Below are 14167 nucleotides of genomic sequence, written 5' to 3'. Positions count from 1 at the left end.
ATCATATAAACACCATACCATTTACCCCAAATAACACTTTGGAGATATTGGATATTGAATATGAAGACACACATTAAGGGTCCAATTTCATGATGTGTCATGCTGAATTGCAAGATGACAGGACTATAATTCTAGAGGAAGAAGAGATCAGGAGGACTCCCCTAAGTGAGGAGTGTGGGGAAAATGTAAAAGACCCAGGTTAGAAGCAAGAGACACACATCGTGAGATTTTTGGAATCGTGCTGGAACTATGGACCATGTCACTTTCCAGAGAATAAAGGAAACAAATGCTTGAAAGTAGGAGCATGAGCTTGAGCATGGAGCTTTTTTCATTAGAGAGAGATTCTTAAAATGCCAGAATGAATAGAGTTGTAAAAACTTTAGCGAGCCCCTACTTAAAATCCCTCCTCCCCACCACCACTATTTTAAACTTTAAGTGACTCCTTGGTAGTCACACAGATAACATTTCAAAATGGTGATTTGGAATCCAAGCGACCCTTCCTTTGGGGATTTTGTTTGTTTGTTTTTAGTTTGGGAGGTGGTTTCAATATGAAGAATCCTTTCTGGAATAAACGGATCTTTCTGTTGCATAGGTAGGCTCTGGGTCAGGAAGGATATTTAGAAACCTGATTACTGTTCTAAACAGTGTTAAAATAGAACAAGAACCAAAGCCCAGTACCGTGCATTTCCCTCATAGGCTGAAGGTGCGCCCAACATAATTTGGAGTACAGGCTTAGAGGCACCTGAACACGCGCCAGCTCAAGGTGCTCCGGCTGAGAAGGCCGGATGAAGATGAATGGTCAGGACCTACAAAATTCAAAATCTGTACGTGAAAATCCCATTTGGCCTGGTGAGATTGGTTGGAACCTTCTATTTAGGAGAGCCCTGCATATTTTTCGCTCGCCTAAAACTGAAGCTTGCATGGAAGAGGGCACTTTTTTTTTTTTTTAGACGAAGTCGCCCAGGCTGGAGTGCAATGACCCAATCTCGGCTCACTGAAACCTCTGCCTCCTGAGTTCAAGTGATTCTCCTGCCTCAGCCTCCCGAGTAGCTGGGATTACAGGCGTCCGCCACCACGCCCTGGCTAATTTTTGTATTTTTAGTAGAGACAGGGTTTCACCATGTTGGCCAGGCTGGTCTCGAACTCCTGACCTCAGGCGATCCGCCCACCTAGGCCTCCCAAAGTGCTGTGATTACAGGCATGAGCCACCGCGCCCGGCCAGAAAGAGGGCACTTCTAGGCTCAGAGCTTGAAGTAGTAACTTCGAGAAAATTCAGTGATTCTCCAATTACAAAGCAAGGACAACAGATAAAGTTGTCCTTGAGACACCTGTATTTTACTTAATGTTAAAGAAACATTTTTGCAGTTTTATTTCCCAGAGTAACCGCCGCTAAAGGCGAGTGAGACTCACTGCAGGCATGTGCTATGCGAACCAGAGTCCGGGCTCCAGTTCCGCTGTCTGAGGGTCTCGCGCGCCCCCTCCCGGCGGCCCAGCCCAGAATGAAGGCCTTGGCTGGGGAAGCGAAAGCGAAAGCTGCCTGAGCCCTGACGCCCGCCCTGGCCGAGCGTAGCTGGCGGACCAGAGCCGGTAGCGAAGTTGGGAGAGACGGAGTGGACCTCAGCGCTGAAGCAGTAGCCCCCGGAGCTGCAGTCTCCCCGCCGCGGCTGGTGAGTTGGTGCGGAGGGGAACCTGGAGCGCCAACAGGGAGGCAGCCCAAGTGACTACCCACTCCACGCTCCTGCTTCCCAGTCCCTCTGCACCCGGCGATAGGAGGGAGCGGAGCCCGGACCACTTAGCTCGCTGCGGCAGGCGGGGGTGGGGGTGGGGGTCCGGGGATTTTTTTTTTTTTTTTAAGCACGAGGCTCCTGATGCTCATGCTTCCAGCTCCCCAGACAGGCCGAAAGCTGTGTGTCGTAGGAGCGGTGTACGGATGAGCACCGGTTACTCAGGAGAGCTCTCAGGGTTGAACAGGATAAAATGAGAAGCCGATGGACGGGTTGGGCGGAGCCGGGCGGGTAGCAGGGCAGGGACAAGGATTGGGACTCCACCCCCATAATTTCTCATCTCGTATCCGTTCACAGAGCCATGCGGCTCCCTGACCTGAGACCCTGGACCTCCCTGCTGCTGGTGGACGCGGCTTTACTGTGGCTGCTTCAGGGCCCTCTGGGGACTTTGCTTCCTCAAGGGCTGCCAGGACTATGGCTGGAGGGGACCCTGCGGCTGGGAGGGCTGTGGGGGCTGCTAAAGCTAAGAGGGCTGCTGGGATTTGTGGGGACACTGCTGCTCCCGCTCTGTCTGGCCACCCCCCTGACTGTCTCCCTGAGAGCCCTGGTCGCAGGGGCCTCACGTGCTTCCCCAGCCAGAGTCGCTTCAGCCCCTTGGAGCTGGCTGCTGGTGGGGTACGGGGCTGCGGGGCTCAGCTGGTCACTGTGGGCTGTTCTGAGCCCTCCTGGAGCCCAGGAGAAGGAGCAGGACCAGGTGAACAACAAAGTCTTGATGTGGAGGCTGCTGAAGCTCTCCAGGCCGGACCTGCCTCTCCTCGTTGCCGCCTTCTTCTTCCTTGTCCTTGCTGTTTTGGGTGAGTCAGGAGAGGACGTTGTGAGTTGGAGGTGGTAAAAGGGCCTGGGCACCAGCACATTCATGTGTTATTTTTCATGCCTCTTTCAGGTGAGACATTAATCCCTCACTACTCTGGTCGTGTGATTGACATCCTGGGAGGTGATTTTGACCCCCATGCCTTTGCCAGTGCCATCTTCTTCATGTGCCTCTTCTCTTTTGGCAGGTAGGTGACGGGCAGCTGGGTCCATTTGCTAGCCCCAAATCTTTATAGGGGTCTTCACTTCCCTAACTCCATTTCTAGGCCCTTTCAGGCGCAAAACACAAAAATACTTAAACTAAAATATGGTGAATGTAGTCACCATTCTGTTTCATCTATCCACTCATTTCTTCCTTCGTTCATATTCATCCAATATCTTCAAAGTTTATCTGATCTTATTATAGGTACAAGTTATGAGTGAAGGTAGTACAAAAGGAATTTAAGCCTCAGATGGAATGTCTCTCAACATTCCTAGGTCCATGAAATTCCATTTCTTTCTGCCTCCTACCTCCTACCCCTAAGTCTGTTTCCAAAGTATCTCTCCAGGGTCACTCTCCTCAGGACGGGCATGCTTCTCCCTCTCACTCTTCTTTCCCAACTCATCTTGCCAATCCCTGAAGATCTTACTCTGAGGCTTATCACCTTTCTTTCCAGAATCATTACTCTTTTCCCTTCACTTGCTTTCCCTTCTCTTTCTAGACATACTCAAACAAAAAAACTGTTTGATGAGGCTGGAACTGGGATGAGGTGAGCGAGGCACCTGGGGTGCAAAGTTTAAGGAGGTGCGCACTCACCTTACCCAAATCCCAGCCGGCCTGATTGTCTCTATTTTCATGGTCATACTTAATTTAGAATACCCTCGAAAACCACTTCTTCACTGTGCCTTCATTCCATCCTGGCTGCTTTCTGCTGAAACTACAGTCATGCACTGCATAATGATGTTTAGGTCAATGATGGGCCACATATAAGATGCTGGACCCACAAGATTATAATACCATATTTCTACCGTACCTTTTCTATGTTTAGATGCATAAATACTTATTTCAGTGTTACAGTCACCCACAGTGTTAGGTGCAGTCATATGTTGTACAGATTTGTAGCCTAGGAGCAATAGGCTAAACTATATGGCCTAGGTGTGCAGTAGGCTATGACATCCAGGTTTGTGTAGGTACACTCTATGATGTTCACACAATGATGAAACCATCTAATGACACATTTCTCAGAACGCGTCCCTGTCATTAAAGTCCAAACGCTCGTTATATCGTGTCTGACTATTCCAAACGTGTCTTCAACATGGTAACTAAATTTGTATTAGAAACATATATTTTGTAAAATACCTGCTTTTATGCTTTTATATTTTTTCCTCTAAGTTTTACTGTAGACATGTAGTTGGTCTAAGAGGAATTCTCCAACTTGAAGAATGAAAGATGGGAATCACATGACTGGGGCTCCAGAGAATGGTGGGGGCAGGGAGTTTCTTACTGCAGTTCCCATGACGAAGTATCTGTGATGACAGAGAAGGGCTCTGGGTATGGGGCAGGAAGGAGACCAAGGCAGAGGAGACGCACAGAGGGACAAGCCTGAGGGAGGCCAGGACAGAAGCAAGCACTGGGATACTTGTTTTCACAATATCTTTTCCCTTCTATTGTAGTCTTCTCTTGTGTTTAGTACAGAGTGCACTCCATAAATACTTGTGAATTTGTATGTGTTATGATTTTGTTCTCACATCTAGCTCACCATGTCTCCTCTTTCTTCTTCCTCTGTGTATTCCTTACCTCTTCTCTCTCTGTGTGTCTGTCTCTCATTTCTTTCTCTTTTGCCTCTCCTGGCATGCTTTCCCCCGACTTTGCGCTTCTCTTGCACTCCTGGCTTGCTCCTCTGTATCACCCGCTGGCTTGCGCTTTCTCTGCATCTCCCTCCCCTCTTATTCTCCTACCCCGCAGCTCACTGTCTGCAGGCTGCCGAGGAGGCTGCTTCACCTACACCATGTCTAGAATCAACTTGCGGATCCGGGAGCAGCTTTTCTCCTCCCTGCTGCGCCAGGACCTCAGTTTCTTCCAGGAGACTAAGACAGGTGGGGCCTGGAGTCCGGGTCTGAGATTCCCATGGACATCCCTTGCCCCTCAGTGACCTTCCACCCACAGCCTCTCCTCCTGCCTTCACCCGTATGCCAGGGCCTGGGGATGCTTTTCTCTTGTTTGGGACAGGGTGGAGAAACAGCCTCCACTGTCCCTCTGCAAGTGAAGGAGGATGTTCAGAGGAGGGGGCTGTGTCAGAGGGAACGGTCAGGAGTGAGTTTCTGGGGGCCCTGCAGTACACATGGTTTCCTCTTTCCTCACCTGCTCTGTCCTTCTTAGGGGAGCTGAACTCACGGCTGAGCTCGGATACCACCCTGATGAGTAACTGGCTTCCTTTAAATGCCAATGTGCTCTTGAGAAGCCTGGTGAAAGTGGTGGGGCTGTTTGGCTTCATGCTCAGCATATCGCCTCGACTCACCCTCCTTTCTCTGCTGCACATGCCCTTCACAATAGCAGCAGAGAAGGTGTACAACACCCGCCATCAGGTGAGTGTGCATGTAAGGGAACCCCAAAGGGAGAATAAAACTGACAGGTGAGGAGGCTTCCACATTTGTGGCTAGAGGATCTCCTAGAGAGAGGTGTTCTTTTCTCAGCCCTTAGGGGAGAAGGTATATTGTAGTGTATACTACATTTTGTTTGTCCAGCCATCCAACAATGGATATTTGAGTTCAGAAGGTTCATGATTCTCCAGAATTGTAAACAAAAATGTAAAAGTGTATGTGAAGGTGTGGGGGAGGGAATAGGAAGGGGAAATGATAGGCGATGATAATTTTTCATTAGCTTCTCAAAGGAGTCTGTACATCCCCCGCCCCCACTGAGAAGATTAAAAATGATTTCTTAGAGGCTTTTAGGCAGGGAGATTTTCCCTTTAAAATCAGCACAGGGATGCTGGATGCAGCATAGGGAAAGGAGGCACCGTCAGGAAGTCCTAAGTCTGAATGTCAGCTCCACCTTCTGTTTTTCTCTTATATTATGGTAAAACATACATAATATAAAATTTACCGTTTTAACCATTTGAAGTGTACAGTGCAGTGACATTTAGGAAACCTACATTGTTATTGGGCAACCATCGTCACCATCCATCTCCAGAACTTTTTTCATCTTCCTAAAATGAAACTCTGTACCCACTAAACAGTAACTGCCTACTACCCCCAACCCCTGGCCCCTGGCAACCTCCATTGTACCTTCTGTCTCCATGAATTTTGATGACTCCAGGTACTGTACATAAGTGGAACCATACAGTATTTGTCTTTTTGTGACTGGCTTATTTTACTTAGCATAATGTCTTCAGGCCTCATCCATATTGTAGCATGTGTTAGAATTTCCTCCCTTTTAAGGCTGCATAATATTCTATTGTGTGCATATATCATATTTTGATTATCCATTCATCTGTCAATGGACATTTGCGTTGTTTCCACCTTTTGGCTATTGTGAATTATGCTGCTGTGGACATGAGTGTACAAATGCCTGTTTGAGACCCTGCTTTTGGTTCTTTTGGGTATATACTTAGAAGTGGAGTTGCTGGATCATATGGCAATTCTATTTAAAAATTTTTGAGGAACCATGTATTAGTCCATTTTTACGCTGTTGATAAAGACATACCCAAGATTGGGCAATTTGCAAAATAAAGAGGTTTATTGGACTTACAGTTCCACGTGGCTGGGAAGACCTCACAATGATGGTGGAAGGTGAAAGACACGTTTCACATGGCAGCAGACGAGAAAAGACAGCTTGTGCAGGGGAATTCCCCTTTTTAAAACCATTATATCTCGTGAGACTTATTCAGTATCACAAGAACAACATGGGAAAGACTTGCCCTCATGATTCAATTACCTCCTACCCAGTCCCTCCCACAACACATGGGAATTTAAGATGAGATTTGGGCAGGGACACAGCCAGACCGTATCAAACCACCATATAGTTTTCCATAGCGGCAGCACCGTTTTAAATTCCCACCAGCAGTGCATAAGGTTTCCAATTTCTCCACATCCTCATCAACACTTACTACTTTCTGTTGTCTTTTTTTTTTTTAAATAGCCATTCTAATGGTGATTAGGTGATTAGGATTATCTCATTGTGGTTTTGATTTGCATTTCCCTAACGATTAGTAAATATTGAGCATCTTTTTGTGTGCTTTTTGGCCACTTACGTATGTTTCTTGAAAGAATGTAAGTTCTTTGCCCATTTTCTGATTTTTTTTTGAGTTGTGGGAGTTCACTATATGTTTTGCATATTAATTTCCTATCAGATATATGATTCACAAATTTTTTTTGCATTTCATGGTTGCTTTTTCACTCTGTTGATAGCGTTCTTTGATGCACAAATATTTTAAATTCTGATGAAGTCTGATTTATCTATTTTTTGTTGCCTGTGCTTTTGGTGTCATATCCAAGAAGTCATTGCCAAATCTAGTGGCATGAAGCTTTTCTCCTACATTTTCCTAGGAGTTTTATAGTGTTAGCTCTTATGTTTAGGCCTCTGATCCATTTGGAATTACATCTTCACCTTTCTTAACTACCTGTGGCTCCTTGGGAAAACTACCCTTCCTTCCTGATTCAGACACTGGGGATGGGAGAATTACCTCAAATGAAGGTTAAAAAAATTGCATGTATCTCCTATAGTACCTAACACTGAGAGCTCAATAATATTTTGTTCCTTCGCTCCTTTACTCATATTCCTTCTGGAAAGAAGAGTAAGGAAGAGGGAAAGAAACAGTTTGGTATTTTTAGGTAGACTAGGGAGCATCTTATGGGCTGGAGTAAGATGTGGGGGCCCGCTGTCCTCTGCTACATCAGCCCCGGTGTTTGCTGGCCCTCTTTTCCAGGCAGTGCTTCGGGAGATCCAGGATGCAGTGGCCAGGGCAGGGCAGGTGGTGCGGGAAGCCGTTGGAGGGCTGCAGACCGTTCGCAGTTTTGGGGCTGAGGAGCATGAAGTCTGTCGCTATAAAGAGGCCCTTGAACAATGTCGGCAGCTGTATTGGCGGAGAGACCTGGAACGCGCCTTGTACCTGCTCGTAAGGAGGGTAAGATAGCAGAGTGGTTGTGAAAGGAGCCCAGGAAAGGGGGAGGGCAAAGGAAGGGGAAACTACAGCTGGTTCTGGGGGCCTTTGTAGCTCAGTCTCATAGAGGCAGTGAGGGGGAAAGAATGGGAAGATTCCCAGCCTCATCTCTTTCTTCTCCTCTCCCAGGTGCTGCACTTGGGGGTGCAGATGCTGATGCTGAGCTGTGGGCTGCAGCAGATGCAGGATGGGGAGCTCACCCAGGGCAGCCTGCTTTCCTTTATGATCTACCAGGAGAGCGTGGGGAGCTATGTGCATGTGAGTGAGAAGCCAAGCCTGCTCTCCTTTTTCCCCTCTCTTTTTCTCTGTGGCCTTCTGGGCCTTGGGCTTTATGTGTTCCTTTTAACAATACGATACAAAACCAAAACCCCCAAGTAATTTTGCTATAGAGAATTTTAAACATATGCCAAAAATGAGACAAAATAATATTAGAAACTCACATGTATACGTTCTGTGCTTTAACAATGATCAACTCATGCCCAATCTTGTTTGATCTGTATCCCCAGCCACTTCCCCCCACCCATATTATTCTGAAGCAAATCCAAGATATTATATAGTTTAATCTGTAAATATTTCAGTATGTTTCTTAAAAATATAAACATCTTTAAAAGTATATAACAACAAAGCCATTATCACACCAAAAAATTAACAATAGTTCTTAAAATTTATCAAATAGTCAATTGTCAAATTTCCACTTGTGCTATCCATGTAATATATGTGTATGAGTGTGTTTATTATACTTTGCTTAAATCAGGATCCAAAAATGGTCCACATATTGTGATTGGTTGATACATCTTTTAATCTATCTATTTATCTGTCTGTCTGTCTGTCTGTCTATCTATCTATCCATCTACCCATCAATCCATGTATCTTTCTAAAAGTTTCCCTTGCACAGTTTATTTGTTGAAGAAATAGGTTGTTTGTCCTGTGGAGTTTCTTAGGGTCTGGATTTTGTTGACTGAATCCCTGCGGTATTATATACTCTTCTCCCTCTGTATTTCTTGTCTATTGATAGATATACCTAGAAGCTTGTGAGATTGAGGTTTGTTTTTTTTTTTTTGTCTTTTTCCAGCAACAGTACTTCTCAGGTGGTGATGCATTCTTCCTCCAAGAGGCACACAATGTCTGGTTCTCTATTTGTGGCAACATCAGCCACCGATGAGCAGTACCTAGATCCATGACAGAATTAGAGCTGCAAAAGGGAGATACTCTATCATTCTTCATGTATTAGCTGAAGTAGGTCTATGAAGGGAGACTTCCCCTCATCTACCATTTCATTACCCAGTGGTACAGTTTGATGAGGAAAGGCAGATTGAGCATTTAGGTCTCTTCCTACATTTACCAGTTCTCAAAAACAGCTACTTCATCCAAGGCTTTATTTAAACATTTTCCTAGACACTTGATAAACATATTTTTTTGTGTAGAGAACTGTGCTAGGCACTCTGATGGCTACAAAGGTGAGTTGGGCACAGTGCCTACATTTAAGGAGCTCCCCGTCTAATCAAGCAAGACAGAACTGGGCACAAGTAATAGGAAACAGTAACTGAAAAGATCTGGGGCTAGAGGCAATGCTGTATGGTAGGAGAATGGACTGTATATCCTTTACATTGCAAATTGGAACACTGGGGTATTGGTGCCACTTTTAAATTCCATCCAAATTGTACATTTAAAGGTGGAGAATCTCTTTTGAATATGGAGGAGGAGCAGTGCAGTTGTGAGTGGAGTGTGTGAGGAGTTGGGAGGGTGGTTTCTGGTAGAAGTGTGTTTAATTAGCCAGCTCTCCCATTCTTGTTTTCCAGACCCTGGTATACGTATATGGGGATATGCTCAGCAACGTGGGAGCTGCGGAGAAGGTTTTCTCCTACATGGACCGACAGCCAAATCTGCCTTCACCTGGCACACTTGCCCCCACCACTCTGGAGGGGGTTGTGAAATTCCAAGATGTCTCCTTTGCATATCCCAATCGTCCCGACAGGCCTGTGCTCAAGGTGCCTGAAAGAGGGAGGAAACCTGGACCCTTGCTCTCTACTGCTAATGCATAATTGGACATCACAGCCTATAGTTCATTTGCCTCTGAGAAACTGGTCTTGCCTCTGCTAGGAAGAGAAATGGAGGGATTTTGAGGAAGAAGGGGCAGGCCCTTAACTCTTTTCTGGCTTTCTAGGGGCTGACGTTCACCCTACGTCCTGGTGAGGTGACGGCGCTGGTGGGACCCAATGGGTCTGGGAAGAGCACAGTGGCTGCCCTGCTGCAGAATCTGTACCAGCCCACAGGGGGACAGGTGCTGCTGGATGAAAAGCCCATCTCACAATATGAACACTGCTACCTGCACAGCCAGGTGGGTGAGGAGGGAGAAGACAGGGGACAGGAGAGGGGAGCATGTACAGAGAGAGGATGGGAGATCCACGGGAAGACGCACCAGGTGTTCATTCTGAGGGAGGTAGGTGGGGAGGACAAGAGGGTCCCTGCCTTGAGGATTTACACATAGTCCTCTGCCCCTGTCCCCACTGCACAGGTGGTTTCAGTTGGGCAGGAGCCTGTGCTGTTCTCCGGTTCTGTGAGGAACAACATTGCTTATGGGCTGCAGAGCTGCGAAGATGATAAGGTGATGGCGGCTGCCCAGGCTGCCCATGCAGATGACTTCATCCAGGAAATGGAGCATGGAATATACACAGGTATCTTCTACAAATTGTAAGCCTGCTCCTTCAGTAAAAAAGAGAAAATCAGACTTACTCTTAGTGGTGAAGGTCATGTCCCTGTAACTTGATGTTTGCTGTTCCTCTGCCCTTTCCTCCATTCCTCTGCCCTTTCCTCCATTCCTACGTCTCCTTCCCCACACACTGAATTCTTCAGCCTCCCTCTTGCTCAAGAGTCTTTGTTTGCAGAGAGCAATGCAGCAGTGGTGCTCCCTCCATGGGCAGCCCCGTCAGGTCCCCACCCCATGGCCCTCCTCCCACTGGGCCCTCCCACCTCCCGAGGTCCTACTGGAAGTACCTGCTGTGCACTTGTCCCTTCTTGTGTGTTGTCTCTGTCACTTCTATCTGAAGAAGGGAATTTCTCTGATTTCCTCAGACGTAGGGGAGAAGGGGAGCCAGCTGGCTGCAGGACAGAAGCAACGTCTGGCCATTGCCCGGGCCCTTGTACGAGACCCACGGGTCCTCATCCTGGATGAGGCTACTAGTGCCCTAGATGTACAATGCGAGCAGGCCGTGAGTACTGTGAGAGAGGCAGGGGACAGTGGGGCCTGGGAGGGGGCATGCTGGGAGGATCAGCCTGTGCAGAATTGGGCAGAGGGAGGACGAAGGACCTACTAGTGGAAAGAGTGTGCCTTTTTGGGGTTGGGGAATGGAATCCGGTGGTGTGAGGGCAGCCCCAATTCCCTCCTGGGCTCCCATTCCTCCAGCTGTGGCAGTACAGCTGGGAGAGAAGGGCAGTCCAGGCCTTTATCTACTGCCCTTTCCTACTTCCTTTTATTTCACACCTTCTTTACCCTAAATCAGAAGAGATGGTGCCCAGATGGATGTGGTGTCCATCTCATTCCTGTCTTTCTGAGGCACTGTGATCACCCCTTCAGCTGCAGGACTGGAATTCCCATGGGGATCGCACAGTGCTGGTGATTGCTCACAGGCTGCAGACAGTTCAGCGTGCCCACCAGATCCTGGTGCTCCAGGAGGGCGAGCTGCAGAAGGTTGCCCAGCTCCAGGAGGGACAGGACCTCTATTCCCGCCTGGTGCAGCAGCGGCTGATGGACTGAGGCCCCAGGGATACTGGGCCCTCTTCTCAGGGGCATCTCCAGGACCCAGAGCTGTTCCTGCTTTGAGTTTCCCTAGAGCTCTGCGGCCATATAGTTGTTCCTAAGTTGCAGGCACGATGGAGATTTGGACACTGTGTGCGTTTGGTGGGGTGAAGGGGTGGGGTGGGGTGGGGTGGGGGCTGTCTGTGTCCAGGAAACTTAATTCCCTGGTGAGTAGAGCTTTGCCTGGTGATGAGGAGTATTTTGTGGCATAATAAATATATCCTAAAATATTTTCCTTCTTACATGAACTGTATACATTCATATAGAAAATTTAGACAATATAAAAAAGTACAAAGCAGAAAAGTAAAAGTATCCATTGTTTCACTTCCCAGAGATAACCATAGTTGCTATTTTGCTGCCTGTCCCATCAGTCGTTTATCTGTTTTTTGAGATAGAAATTAACCAAAAATGGGGGGGAGGAGCCAAGATGGCCGAATAGGAACAGCTCCGGTCTACAGCTCCCAGCGCGAGCGACGCAGAAGACGGGTGATTTCTGCATTTCCATCTGAGGTACCGTGTTCATCTCACTAGGGAGTGCCAGACAGTGGGCGCAGGTCAGTGGGTGAGCGCACCGTGCGCCAGCCGAAGCAGGGGCGAGGCATTGCCTCACTCGGGAAGCGCAAGGGGTCAGGGAGTTCCCCTTCCAGGGGTGACAGACGGCACCTGGAAAATCGGGCCACTCCCACCCGAATACTGTGCTTTTCCGACGGGCTTAGGAAACGGTGCCCCAGGAGAGTATAGCCCGCACCTGGCTCAGAGGGTCCTACGCCCACGGAGTCTCGCTGATTGCTAGCACAGCAGTCTGAGATCAAGCAGCAAGTCGGCAGCGAGGCTGGGGGAGGGGCGCTCGCCATTGCCCAGGCTCGCTTAGGTAAACAAAGCAGCCTGGAAGCTTGAACTGGGTGGAGCCCACCACAGCTCAAGGAGGCCTGCCTGCCTCTGTAGGCTCCACCTCTGGGGGCAGGACACAGAAAAACAAAAAGACAGCAGTAACCTCTGCAGACTTAAATGTCCCTGTCTGACAGCTTTGAGGAGAGCAGTGGTTCTCCCAGCACGCAGCTGGAGATCTGAGAACGGGCTGACTGCCTCCTCAAGTGGGTCCCTGACCCCTGACCCCCGAGCAGCCTAACTGGGAGGCACCCCCCAGCAGGGGCAGACTGACACCTCACATGGCCGGCCAGGTACTCCAACAGACCTGCAGCTGAGGGTTCTGTCTGTTAGAAGGAAAACTAACAGAAAGGACATCCACACCAAAAACCCATCTGTACATCACCATCATCAAAGACCAAAAGTAGATAAAACCACAAAGATGGGGAAAAAACAGAGCAGAAAAACTGGAAACTCTAAAAACCAGAGTACCTCTCCTCCTCCAAAGGAACGCAGTTCCTCACCAGCAACGGAACAAAGCTGGACGGAGAATGACTTTGATGAGCTGAGAGAAGAAGGCTTCAGGCGATCAAATTACTCCGAGCTACGGGAGGATATTCAAACCAAAGGCAAAGAAGTTGAAAACTTTGAAAAAAATTTAGAAGAATGTATAACTAGAATAACCAATACAGAGAAGTGCTTAAAGGAGCTGATGGAGCTGAAAACCAAGGCTCGAGAACTACGTGAAGAATGCAGAAGCCTCAGGAGCCGATGCGATCAAATGGAAGAAAGGGTATCAGCCCTGGAAGATGAAATGAATGAAATGAAGCGAGAAGGGAAGCTTAGAGAAAAAAGAATAAAAAGAAACGAGCAAAGCCTCCAAGAAATGTGGGACTATGTGAAAAGACCAAATCTACATCTGATTGGTGTACCTGAAAGTGACGGGGAGAATGGAAACAAGTTGGAAAACACTCTGCAGGATATTATCCAGGAGAACTTCCCCAATCTAGCAAGGCAGGCCAACATTCAGATTCAGGAAATACAGAGAACGCCACAAAGATACTCCTCGAGAAGAGCAACTCCAAGACACATAATTGTCAGATTCACCAAAGTTGAAATGAAGGAAAAAATGTTAAGGGCAGCCAGAGAGAAAGGTCGGGTTACCATCAAAGGGAAGCCCATCAGACTAACAGCGGATCTCTCGGCAGAAACCCTACAAGCCAGAAGAGAGTGGGGGCCAATATTCAACATTCTTAAAGAAAAGAATTTTCAACCCAGAATTTCATATCCTGCCAAACTAAGCTTCATAAGTGAAGGAGAAATAAAATACTTTACAGACAAGCAAATGCTGAGAGATTTTGTCACCACCAGGCCTGCCCTAAAAGAGCTCCTGAAGGAAGCGCTAAACATGGAAAGGCACAACCGGTACCAGCCACTGCAAAATCATACCGAAATGTAAAGACCATCGAGACTAGGAAGAGACTGCATCAACTAACGAGCAAAATATCCAGCTAACATCATAATGACAGGATCAAATTCACACATAACAATATTAACTTTAAATGTAAATGGACTAAATGCTCCAATTAAAAGACACAGACTGGCAAACTGGATAAAGACTCAAGACCCATCAGTGTGCTGTATTCAGGAAACCCATCTCACGTGCAGAGACACACATAGGCTCAAAATAAAAGCATGGAGGAAGATCTACCAAGCAAATGGAAAACAAAAAAAGGCAGGGGTTGCAATCCTAGTCTCTGATAAAACAGACT

General features: G+C 47.5%; 1 protein-coding gene across 1 annotated transcript; it reads left to right on the top strand.

The window, feature by feature from the left end:
- Positions 1–1502: 1502 nt before the first annotated feature.
- On the top strand, positions 1503–11758 carry TAP2 (transporter 2, ATP binding cassette subfamily B member). The gene is made up of 12 exons (XM_054490530.2): positions 1503–1667; positions 2082–2578; positions 2668–2782; positions 4540–4670; positions 4954–5159; positions 7499–7696; positions 7862–7990; positions 9532–9720; positions 9897–10070; positions 10248–10407; positions 10805–10941; positions 11307–11758. Exons 2-12 carry the CDS (start codon positions 2086–2088, stop codon positions 11484–11486), a joined length of 2112 nt encoding a protein of 703 aa, XP_054346505.1. The 5' UTR covers positions 1503–1667; positions 2082–2085; the 3' UTR covers positions 11487–11758.
- The last annotated feature ends 2409 nt before the right edge of the window (positions 11759–14167 follow it).

The sequence above is a fragment of the Pongo pygmaeus genome, chromosome 5, assembly GCF_028885625.2.
Source record: "Pongo pygmaeus isolate AG05252 chromosome 5, NHGRI_mPonPyg2-v2.0_pri, whole genome shotgun sequence".
NCBI classification, from domain to species: domain Eukaryota; kingdom Metazoa; phylum Chordata; class Mammalia; order Primates; family Hominidae; genus Pongo; species Pongo pygmaeus.
This window is presented reverse-complemented; position numbering and strand designations above follow the sequence as displayed.

What these genes read in the sequence shown, in the direction of transcription:
- TAP2 (XM_054490530.2), top strand. Translation starts at nt 2,086, where the DNA reads ATGCGGCTCCCTGACCTGAGACCCTGGACCTCCCTGCTGCTGGTGGAC. An exon ending in TGTACCTGCTCGTAAGGAGG is followed by an intron (nt 7,697 to 7,861) that starts GTAAGATAGCAG and finishes CTCCTCTCCCAG; the next exon opens with GTGCTGCACTTGGGGGTGCA. An exon ending in GGAGCATGGAATATACACAG is followed by an intron (nt 10,408 to 10,804) that starts GTATCTTCTACA and finishes TGATTTCCTCAG; the next exon opens with ACGTAGGGGAGAAGGGGAGC.